Source organism: Nipponia nippon, unplaced genomic scaffold, assembly GCF_047370975.1.
Source record: "Nipponia nippon isolate SJK-2023a ecotype South Korea unplaced genomic scaffold, ASM4737097v1 scaffold_25, whole genome shotgun sequence".
Lineage (NCBI taxonomy): Eukaryota > Metazoa > Chordata > Aves > Pelecaniformes > Threskiornithidae > Nipponia > Nipponia nippon.
The window spans coordinates 4,812,181-4,823,794 of NW_028262342.1; the positions used below are offsets into that span (position 1 = coordinate 4,812,181).

Below are 11,614 nucleotides of genomic sequence, written 5' to 3' on the forward strand. Positions count from 1 at the left end.
CATTCAAACCACAGAAGTTTGAGGAAACATGCACAAAGTTCTTACTTTATGTGAAGTTCTGCCTGGAAGCGGTTCACAGCAAATAGCGTTTTACTACTATTGTTTAGAAACAGTTGCTTTGTGTTAAAACCTTGCAAGTTGCCTGTAGAGCAGGGGAATTCCTCTCAAACTCTTGCAATTTCTGCTCCTGGCCTCTTCGCTTCCCCCCCCCGCCATGATGTCACCCGCATCTTTAGGTGGCTAAAAATGACCATTTTTGGGTTCCACACTCAGTACGTTGGTGGCATCTCTACTATTCCTATAAGTATTTTGACCACCTCCGATTTGCTCAGCAACGCACATCTGGACTTAAGAAAGTTTTTAGTGCATCCATTTTTAAACTCTGGACATCAATATATTAAAAAAAGAATTAAACATCGAGAGTCAAGCAAAGACCAACCGAACTGCAAGCTGCAAAACAACACTTAATCTGCCTAAATCCAAACTGGAGACAGAGCAGGAGAAAATTTCCAGCAACAGAAGCATCACAATCTGAGGTAGGTGATCCTCAATTTGGCCTTAAAATAGTATTGTTTGGAGTACAGTGCTATTGCACAGCCGTTACATCAGCCACTTCGATGTATGTCACCTACGACAGATAACAGATCAGAAATTTAAATAGTCATTATTTGTATAGCAATACATGTATTATAACTCATTTATGCTGATTTAGTTTTTCAAAGCTAGTGTGATTTTTTGTTTCTTTTTAAAGCTATAATTAGATTGCTGACTTTTTTGCAAAGAACACACACCAAAAGAATGTGGACAAGGTAAGTTCTTATGCAGACCCACGCAGAGAGGCTCTGCCCAGTTACGTAGCAGCAGCCAGCTCACCTTGGATGGTGGCAGGATAACAGTTTAACCAGACAGGTGCAGAAAATTGACCGTATAAACATTTTCACATACAAAACTGCAGTGAAGACAGGGAAAAAAAACCCAACCATACATGGTTTATTTCTTAGTAACGCCTGCATTTCTGGGATTTATAATCCTAGCTCTTTCTTTCACTTTCTGATTTTTTTTTTTTTAATGCCTATTTGCTGGTTAAAATCCAAAACACCTCCTCACCTAAAGCTTGAGATTAAATGAGATTAAAATTTAGCTGACAGCTCTGTCCTGCAGATGGGAACCACGTTCACGCTCCTACATCAGTGCTCACTCCAGACGGGAATTTTCACATAGACCCCCCGAGAGCTCCGATAAAGCAGCTCAATAACCCAACAACACTGCAAGAGCAGACGCGTACTAAGAAAGACCTACCCAAATGTGCTTTATTTTAGCTTCCGTCTAATCCCTAAATCGTTTGCAACATGGGTCAGGTACCGGCTCACAGAGCTTCCCACGCATCAGCCACCATCTCGTACCTGCAAATCACATCATTCGACGCTGGTGGATGCTGTGAGCGACCCAGGAGAGGCAGTTTTCGTGCTGCAGGCTGGATGAGCGTGGCTAGGGCTCAGCTGAAGTTACCCAAGATAATTGGACTAGTTTTTCTCCTGGAAAAAGTGAGATCTCCATATTAGCAGCTTGAAAGGCCTTTGCGGTGGTCACAGCAGGCACAGTTCATGCTCTCCGGGGCTCTTTGCTAACGCGCTGCCTGTTGCTGCAGGGTGGGAAAAGGAGGAGTGAATACGGGGATTGTGGATTAGTGGTAAGTGATCTTAAACTATTGCAGCTGGGGGATTGTGTAAGCCTGGCACCCACCTCGTGAGGAGGCAAGGAGCTTGTAGACACTTCACATCTCTCTTGTTAACGGGCTGATGCTGGGGACAATTTAGCCTGTTAATGCCAGCCCAGAATACATCTACTTAGGAAAAAAGCCTCATTCAGATGCTAACCTGAACATCAGGACCACATCAGCTGGGCCGGCACATGATGAAATTTTGGCCTCCAGCTGGCAAACTGGCAACTACTTCATTATTTTCAGCACACCAGGACTTCTCCCCATGTCCCTAGTCCAAAAATGAGGAAAAGAGGGAGTGCACTGGCTCAGCTGTAGTGGCGTACACCAGAAAAGATGAAACGAGCATAGGGATAATATTTTTCCCAATTTCTGGATGTAAATAAGAACATCCAGCTCTTCTAGGGCATTTTTGTTAACTCCTCTTTGCTTCAAGTTGTCCAGATTGGTGGGCATTATGGTATTGAATAAAACTCACCGTTTTTTAACTAGCCACGCCCCAACAAAGAGATTTTGCACAATTTTGTCCAGTCTCTGTCCAGCTGCCATGAGGAAACTACTGAGGCTCTGCTGAAGCCACCACACGGTGTCAACCTACACAGAGCTGGGGTGACTCGAACGTCTTTCTTGCTGTTTGCTGAGGGCACAGAAAGCTATTTTGCACAGGCAGATGTGGTCAGCCAGCCATGCACAGATACACACGCATCTCCACAGCACCGCTGCCTCCGCTGCCTCGTACGCGGGGAAACAAATGGAGGGGAACCTGCCCGAAGAGGATGCTGTGCCAGCTGCACCACCGCAGCGCTTCAGCCTCTGCCGAAAAGGGAAGAGAGCATTTCTGCAGTCCCATCCCATGCTTCCTATCACAGAGCAACAGCAAAGGGGAGAGCTAGATGGGAGCTGAGTTTGCAGCCGGGGAAGATGCACATCGTCCCCAACACAGGGCGTGCAAGGCAGAGCAAGTGACCGGTGCATGGGCTGAGCCCGTCTCCCACTCCTCTGCAGCATGAAGGGGTGGAGAGCGGGCAAGCAGTGGGCTCCCGTGGGCATCCCATGAGCCAAGGCCGCTGCCACCAGCAGTAGCTGGCAGGAGCCAGCTCAGCACCGTGGCGGGTGGGAATAAGGCTCGCTATGGCATTGAGCTTCTGTCGTTTCCTTGTTCATCTTTCCAGAATGCTTTGAAGTGATTCCAATGCACTAACAAGTATAATAAACCACGTGATTTGCACCTACCAAGGTTTTAACTGCAGTGGGAGTTAGACAAACCTCAAACAAATAATTTGAGTAGAGGCTCTTTAGGATAAAACACTGCAGTAATCAACAGTCAATTTTTAACTCAGACAAGGAAGTAATTCCTATCTGAAACAGAGACACCCAAACACTGTTTCTGTTCAGATCTGAGAATGGATAACAACAATCTGTACAAAGATAAATTGCAGGGAAGAAAAATAAGAAAGGAAGAAAGATAATTGGGGCATGGCAGGAGATGTTTAAGAATGTTGGCATTCCTGAGGCCTGCAGCGTTTCCTATTGTTTCTTGAGAAGAAAAGAAAAAGAAAAAGAAAAAGAAAAAGAAAAAGAAAAAGAAAAAGAAAAAGAAAAAGAAAAAGAAAAAGAAAAAGAAAAAGAAAAAGAAAAAGAAAAAGAAAAAGAAAAAGAAAAAGAAAAAGAAAAAAAAAAAAAGAAAAAGAAGAAAGAAAAGAAAAGGCTTGATGCCGCAGGTCAGTCTGCAGATGGCTGGCTGGGTGGTAGGGCAGGCCCAAGTGCCACGTTTCACGGCTGCTGCTGGCTCCCTGGTGCCGGGTTTGGCAACCACCGAAGCAATCCTTGAGTGCCTCTGTACACGCACGCGCTCGTGCAGCGGCAGCGCAGCCCCACAGCCCACAGCAGTGCCGGCGGGGGCGGCTGCTGGGTTGCGCAGTGCCGTGGCTCAGCTGCAGCACCGCAATGGGTCCCTTGCCAGCCCGACAGACCCCCAGCTTTCAGCTGCCAGTGACCTGTCATTACCAGCAATGCCTTTAGTACCCACACAACAGGATTTAATGCAGGAGCGTGAGAGCTGCCGAGCACTATCAGCACTTTTTTTGCTTTTTAAAATTCCCTTGTCTTTGGGCTAGGCCATGTCCCGGGCTGGGAGCCACCAGGGACACAGGCGCTCTGCTCTGAACAGCCATCAGAGCAATCTGGGTGGTTTACCTTGGCAGATCCCAGCCACAATCTTTCTCTTCTGTTTGATAACACAGACATCAGCAAAATCCCGTATCCAAAGCAAGATTTTTGAAGTTTGCCGAGCGAACATTCCTGAAGGCTGGACATGGCGGTTCTCCTTCTCTTAGCAGCTTTGCTGCAAGGTGAGTCGCCAAAAACCAGCTCACCGGCCACTTGCACTGACATGAACAGGCAAAGCTGGAACCGGGGACACAGGTACATCCCTGGCTAAATCCTCACTTGGACACCAGACACTTTCACCTGCAAAATGGAAACTGCTCAAATCTCCCTGCCCGTTGTGCAGAGAGCTAGCAAAGGCGTCGCAAGAGCTGGGAAGGAGAATCCCAGCTCTCCATTGCTCGGCCCTGCAGACAGCCACTGGTGCCTGTGCAATGCCACTGCAGGGACAAGAAAGTTGCCAGATCAGACAGAGTTTGCAAATGCCAAAGGTTATTCTTAGATGTTTGCTGTTAACTGCTGCCCTTGACGTTTAACTCCAGGCAGGACTGTCAGGGCTGCTGGGGGTTTTGGGCATCATGTAAGGGGCATTGAGGGTTTCCCCATTTGTGCTGTGGCAAAGGGGCAGTGGCTCTGCGCCATCAGTTATCCTCAAGCAGATAATGTGGCACTCAAGGATGGTAACACACCACATCCAAAATCAACACTGGACTTTCTGAGCCAGATGTCCCACTGGTGCCCTTGACTCAAAGGAGCTATGCTGGTTTTTAGCAGGCAAGGATCCGGCTGTCTCTAACCAACTACTCTTTCTTTCTTTCCCACAAAGAGCCAGTCTCAAGCACCTTGTACGGATCCAGGTTTCTGACAGGTAAGGTTGGAGGATCGGTCACCCATCAGTGCTTCTACTCCATCACGCCAGCCAACAAACATGACCGAAAATATTGGTGCAAAATAGCAAGAAGCGGAGTTTGCTACACCGTCATCTCTACAACCGGTTACACCTCGAAAGACCATGCGGGGCGAGTGTCTCTCAAGGACATCCCCCAGAACGGCACCTTCATGGTGACAATGACAGAGCTGAAGAAGAGTGACACAGGGACCTACCGATGTGGTATCGGCACCACCAACAGAGACCTGTATGTCAGCCTGGACCTGAGGGTTTTGGCAGGTAGGATGCTGGCAGGGGAGAGGGGAGCCTCCGCTCCGACAGCGGCTCAGCTCGCAGGGAGCAGTTTGGGGCTGGATGCTGGAGCATCCATGCACAGCAAGTGTATCAACTTTTTCTACCCCGTGCTATTAACCAGATAGTTACAGCAATGGGGTATAAAAGTACCCAGATTTGGCCAAATCAGCTGCTCGTAAATGTAAAAGGAAACTCTCCTGCCTGGCTGGTGGCTGCATGCTGGACAGTGCCTGCTGTGCTCTCTCCCACAGATGCCGGTGCGTCGGGACCAACCGAGCTTGTCTGGGGGGAGCTCCTCGGCTCTGTCACGGTCCTGTGCCCACCTGGGGACACCCAAGCTGATGAGAAGAGGTTCTGGTGCAAACTGGGGAGAACCGGCTGCGCTCTCATCGCCGACACCAGTGGCTACGTGGGAAAGAGTTACCAAGGACGAATCCTTATTACCCCTCAGGAGAGCTCTGGAGCTTTCAAAATCTTGATAAATGACTTAAAAAAGGAAGACTCGGGGCTGTACGGGTGCGGGACGGGAAGGCTTAGCGGTCAGGACAGCCTGCAGGTGGTGGCTCTGCAGGTGACCGCAGGTAGGACGGGGCGCTGGGGGCTGCACGTCCTGCATGGGTTTCCTGCAGCCCTGGATGAGTAGCATGAAATGCTAACGCAGTCCTCTCCAACCTGCAGCCTCCACCCTTCCCAAGAGACCAAAATTTCTGAGCGGCACAGTCGGAGGCTCGCTGTCCTTGAAGTGCCACTATGATCCCAAGGGGAACTACGAGAAGAAGTATTTGTGCAGGTGGAAGGAAGCTAGCTGCTCGCTGCTCGTGGACACGGACGGGTTTGTGCATGAGTCCTACGAAGGGCGAATACAAATAGCCAGCAGCGACCAGGAAAATGGGACTTACACGGTGGTGATGAGCCACCTGAGAGAGGAGGATGCAGGATGGTACTGGTGCGGGGCTAAAAATGGGCACACAGAGCACACGTCCTCTGTGAAGCTGCGCATCCAGAAGGGTAGGTGGTGGGATGGCTTGGAACACAAAAAATCCCTTTTCTTTTTTTTTTTTAAATCACTCTTTCCCCTACCACTTCATGGGCATGCGAGGAATAGACTCTCCTTTGTACCATGCATAAATATAACAACATTATGAGAAACATCAGCTATATGTTTTGCCTTACAGTTATTGGCAAGTAACTGAGGTGATGGTAAAGGTTTTCAGAGGCAGGGATGTAAGCTGAGCTTTCGGAGGAAATTTAGTTTGAATTATATTACTGATTATTTACGATGCAAGCTCCTAGCATATGACATCCTGATCCTAGCAAGTGCAGCACAGGCATGTGCTTTGCTCAGAAGATAAGCTGAAGGTTATCTTGCAGTTTTAGAACCTGCGGCATGTAAATACACAGATCCGTGTAGCTGTTCAGCTGGCAAAGATGGAAATAGTGGGGTTAAAGTACAAATGTTCCCCAAGTACTTTTGGGTTTTCATTAGTACTCCCAAGCTGCTTTCTATAAGACTCAAAGGAAAACAGAAATGCTTGTGTTTGGTCATATCGTGCTGCATATTTTTTTATGCCAAGATGCAAAGCGAAATGTGTAAATCTTTGGTAAATCTAACATGTCTCTGCAAACAGATGGATATTCAAGCCTCAAAATAATTTCCTCTGTAGAAACCTGCTCTTCACAAGGCCCAGAAACATCCACTCTTGTGAAATCCACTTTATCATCAAGTCCAATTGCCTACAGCACGCCCACGCAGGGGAGCACCATGGGCCTGACATACGCGACGGGCACCGTCACCGAGAGCACCAGCACCCAGCTGCCCACTGCCCCCCCCCGCACCTTCGTAACCTCCCCAGGAGAAATCTATCGTGAGAGGTAAGTTCATGGCCACGTTTCTCGTTGACACCAAGTTGGTGGTTTATGACCTGTCTGCCCCATTTCCTGGGGCCCTACCTAGGTTGTGCACGGGTTTCAAGTTGAAAACGCTAATACATTAGTAATTAGAAAAGCAGAAGGCAAGCTTATCTCATGTCCATCTGTGGCATGTATCTCTGAACTTGCCTCTAAATCTTCTGGTGCTGGCTGCTCCTGTAGATCAGATGCCAGAGTCAATAGATGTGCTCCTGTCTGTTTTTCTTTGCTCAGCGTGGAGACAGAACATTAGGAAACATTAGGCTTGAGCAATAACGCTGGTGAAGATGTAGCTGCTACATACTTCACCACGTGCATTATCCAAGTCCTTATAGGCAGCCAGCAACCAGGGTAGCGTTTGGGTGCTCTGTGTTGTGTAAGGAGCTATCTTTGGATAAGGTTAATCAAAAGGCTGTGGGCTATTTTGGCCAGTAACTATACCATGGAACTCCTCTACAGCAAGCCCTGCGGCTCACCCCAGTGCAAATGAAACGTTTCCCTGGTGAATTTACCTCCTGTGCTTCCTGTCACACAGGGTGGCTGTGAGCAGCTCCTACACCTCTCACCCCAGCTATGGCCACCATCCAGCGCCGGGTGAAGTCATTTGCATAGCTGGTGCAGATGCATCGGATATCGCACTATCAGTCATAACTGAAAATAAACCACAAAGTCCACAAATCCAGTTCAATATCCTGAGCTGTCCCCCCACGCACCTCGGAGCTCACATCTTCCCCAGTGAGCCCCAGCATGAAAAGCACCATCCTCTCCATCCCCAGCCTCCCTCAAGCCATATCTCCTGCCATCCAGCCAGCGAGAGGAGGGGAGAGCATATTACCAATCACAAAACATGCTCTTGTATAAAGGGTCAGATTTTGCACCATTCCTGGCAAAGCTCTGCCTGCCTGAGGCGCTCCGATAGCATTTATAACTTTTTTGCAAGGAGAAGGCACATAGACACCCTCTGACAGCATGAGGGTCTACAACAACTCACAAAGAAAGAGTCTGAACCTCGCTTGTGAATTTGTGTGATGAAAATTGCTCATTTTCCTTCTGGAGGGACTAATCCAGCTGGCAGCATAAACCCCACACAGTAGAGCAGAGGCAGCTGTAGAAATTAGTTCCTCACAAGCCAAATTCCAGATCAAATAGTTTCATCTCTATTTGACTTTGTTCTCCTTTGATTCAGTCAGAGTTTAGCACTCGTTTATACTCTTTGGTGTAAAAACAGCAGCCTGCATTAAGGTACTTCAGCCACCCCGTAGCTGAATCAAAATCCAATTTAATTCTGATGGTTCATCTTTCCAGCTCATCGCATGAATCACGTCTACTCTCAGTTGTGTTACCAGCTCTCATTTTACTGATTTTCATCACTATCACTATTCTTGCCCTGACCAAAATAAAGCTTCGCAAGGAGACTGGTAAGTCAGCCAGCCAACGCCTTTCGGGTTGAGGTCGTTGTTTTGCAATAGCTTTGCTTGTGACTTCCAAGAGCTGGAGTCTGACCCACTGAAGATTTCCATCTCTGGAGACATGCACCCACTTTGCAGCCAGTGCAGCCTGAAAGTACAACTGTACTAGAGAAGTTGAGGCAAAAAGCAAATGAAGGAAATGGAAATTCTGAAGCCCTGCTGAATTCCAGTTTGAGTTTTGTGTATAGAAGATTTCCGGCTCCGTGAGTGCTCGGAAATCCTGAAGTATAAAGGGCAGGGACCTGCGCGGCGCGAGTGGCTACATGCCGGCTGGCTTCTTGGGGCCGAATCCAGCCTGCTTGGTGCAAAGCTGACAAAGACTTGCCCCAAAAATCCTTGCTAATGACTGATTTTCAAAAATACGTGCATATATATCTTATTTTATAACATACTGTGTCCCTAGAGATAAATTTAGGGGTAAAAACCTTCAGCAAGGACGGCAGTGAGTAGAAATATATTTTTCACAAGAGTGAAACTGGGAAAAAATGGGTCTAATCCGGTGTCTGTTATGACATGCTTGTATATTTGAATAGGCATTAGAGGAGGTGTTCCTTCCGTTGCATGCATATTTTCTGTTTTTAAGGAGAAGAAAGCAGCACCATGGGAAACCTGGAAGCGGGGCCGATTTGGTCTGATCTGAACCCTGTAAAAGAGCAAACGACGGAGGAAACCCTGAGTCCAGAAAAAGTGCACGAATGCAGGACGGACTCTGGCAAACATAGGTGGGTTTTTCTGGAACTGGTGCTGCAAATGTCGCCTCCCTTGGTAGAAGAGAATAAAACCAAATTTTAAGCAAAGGGTTTGCAGCTTAGTATGTAAAAATACTTCCACAGGATAGACACCAGGCTTGCAGTCCTGGAATTACGATCCTGCAGTCCAGGATTTATGTTCTGATGCCAAATTATTGCCTTTATTCCTTACCAAGAGACGTTGAGCCATAGATTTCAAAAGACTTGGATTAAATCCTATATGAGGTTTATAAATTTATTATAGGGTTGATTATAATTTTTGCTTACGCATAGAAAACATGTTATCACTGTTCCTGCTTGCTTGTTTCAATAAAGACTGATTGCTTATGACCTCTTGCAATATTACACAGAAGCAATTCTTGTCCACTGTGTTGCAATCATATTATTCTTTTTTTGTCCTACTTGTGCAGGATAACCTATGCTATCCTTGGAAGATTCAGGATGACCAACTTATGTGTAAGAGTCTATGTCTTCTGGCAAAATATAAAAATAGTGGCCCTGTCTTGGAGTATTAGTACTTTAGAGACAAGCTCTTGTAGAAAACATCTATTTTAAAGTACATCCAATTTGTGGAAATTCCTATCAGTGACATGTACTCTTCATTAAAAAAAAAAAATAATCAAACTTAGTGGAATAGTGCTTCCAAAAATTTGGGGATGGCATTCCATATTCTCATTGCAATGCACTTAGATCCAAACTCTCTGATCGTATAAGCAAGTGATAATATTTTAAAGTCAGGGAGCTGCAGAGGGAAATAAGCCATTGTGAGAATCTGCACCCTCTGGAGCGCCCTACCACCTGCGTGCACCCTACTGCATGTACGCTTGTATTTCTTTTCCTATTTGAAACATCCACTGGCTTGATCAGAAGCAGAAAGCAGATCTACAGACATCACATTTTCAAAGCTACTTAGAGAATATACTGTAGACATATAGAGAAGCCTTTAGAGTGGCGTTAAAACAAAAGTCACCAAGGTTGAAATCTAGAATATTTTGTGGAGAGTGATACAACTTGCTAAAACTACACGAGTTTTCTTGCTCTGTGTGATTTTACTTTACCAAAAAAAAGCAGCTGTATGAAGGGTTCTTGCAGTCCTAAATGTAAAGCATAGAAAGAAAAAAGTACACCCCCCCTAAAACCTTGAAAATAAACAATCAACATTCTGTGAAAAACTTCCAAACATGAGAACGCAAACCAGAAGTTGTTAATAGCGCCTTTTGTGTCTAGATGCCTGTTTTGGGCTAAAGCCCGGGATAACTCTCCTCTTAAGCTGAGCAGGAGGTTGACTCCAGAAGTCCCCTCCGACCCAGGTTTTTCTAGCTTTCTGTTCTCAGGACTCCCTGAAATACCAGACCCATTTAAAATAGCAAGTCTGGTGTAAAAACAGAAACACCCACAAAATCACTTGTAAAAATATTGTAGAGGCAATGCCAGATCACAGCTTTTCTTCTGTTTTGGTTTTTGTTCGTTTGTCTTTTTTACAGCAATCCTACAAGGAAAAAAATTACTTTTCAAGGTGACCGATGAGGACTTGAGACAGAACCCCCTTCCGTCAAAGCTCCCCTGTACAGGAGCTCAGAAGTTTCCCTACAGAAAGTCGAGGCACGGCTACAAACTGCAAAGCGCCCGGCACCGCTTCTTGCTTGCTGCCCCGCTCAGAAGCCGAGCGTCCTGTGTCGAGAGCCGAATCCCCGCAGGCTGCCCAAATACCACTCGCTATGTGGTTTGCAGAAGAGACAATAAAATAGTGCCCCTGTAACCAAGCTATTTGTGTGCCCCCCGACTGTCTCTTGCAGAGGCAGAGCACCCCAAGGGAAAGGGAAAGGGAAAGCTGGGGAGGGGGTGTGGGAAGGAAGGACCCTCGTGGCTGCAGGTTTGCCGAGTGCTAGGCAAAAAATGAGGATTTTCTGATTTTTTAAAAAACCCTTATCCGTTGGGTCATTTTGCAACACGTAAACCGTATCTGACTTCAGTCTATCAAAGACACCCAAATTCTCAAGCGCTATTTTTCCTCCACCTCTTCCGCAGAACTATCCACAGCTTCAAAATCAAATCATTTCAGCCCAAATGTGGCCCAGACCCAAACAGCAGCTTTGGTTTGTATGCTCAGATTGCATGCCATGCTGCAAACTGTGCTTTGGCCCGAAAAAAAAGCAAGCTCAAGGTTGTTTGTTTTCTGGAGATGCCAAAGTGCTTTGGAACCTGTGACTTGGCAGGAGAACGCTTCCTCCTCCGTCAAGGCAAACATTTTTGCATGAGACAATGGATCGGTTTTACCAGAAACCTTAAGGGCGAAGACAGTGGCTTGGTTAAAGAAACTCTTCATCCACCCTCGACTAACTTCTCTTCCCTGAGATGCACAAGCGGTTGTGGGTCCCCATGGCTGGTTTCTGCCAGGACTTCCTCCGCCCGCGGCCAC

The 11,614-nt window shown here is 46.8% G+C and overlaps 1 protein-coding gene and 1 long non-coding RNA gene across 2 annotated transcripts; one reads left to right on the top strand and one right to left on the bottom strand.

Annotated features, from left to right (window-relative positions):
- Positions 1–343: 343 nt before the first annotated feature.
- LOC148055265 (uncharacterized) lies at positions 344–1,578 on the bottom strand. The gene is made up of 2 exons (XR_015705707.1): positions 1,404–1,578; positions 344–628 (listed from the first exon to the last, which is right to left on the bottom strand). It is a non-coding gene; the product is annotated as an uncharacterized LOC148055265 (long non-coding RNA).
- Positions 1,579–4,034: 2,456 nt separating this feature from the next.
- On the top strand, positions 4,035–9,750 carry LOC104013191 (polymeric immunoglobulin receptor-like). The gene is made up of 8 exons (XM_087762380.1): positions 4,035–4,071; positions 4,713–5,054; positions 5,321–5,650; positions 5,748–6,077; positions 6,734–6,941; positions 8,283–8,395; positions 9,030–9,168; positions 9,606–9,750. Exons 1-8 carry the CDS (start codon positions 4,035–4,037, stop codon positions 9,748–9,750), a joined length of 1,644 nt encoding a protein of 547 aa, XP_087618506.1.
- The last annotated feature ends 1,864 nt before the right edge of the window (positions 9,751–11,614 follow it).

Excerpts from the sequence above, each read along its gene's own strand:
- LOC104013191 (XM_087762380.1), top strand. The coding sequence starts at position 4,035 with ATGGCGGTTCTCCTTCTCTTAGCAGCTTTGCTGCAAG. Across the intron at positions 4,072-4,712 it reads CTTAGCAGCTTTGCTGCAAG|AGCCAGTCTCAAGCACCTTG; the intron begins GTGAGTCGCCAA and ends TTTCCCACAAAG. Across the intron at positions 6,942-8,282 it reads GGAGAAATCTATCGTGAGAG|CTCATCGCATGAATCACGTC; the intron begins GTAAGTTCATGG and ends TCATCTTTCCAG.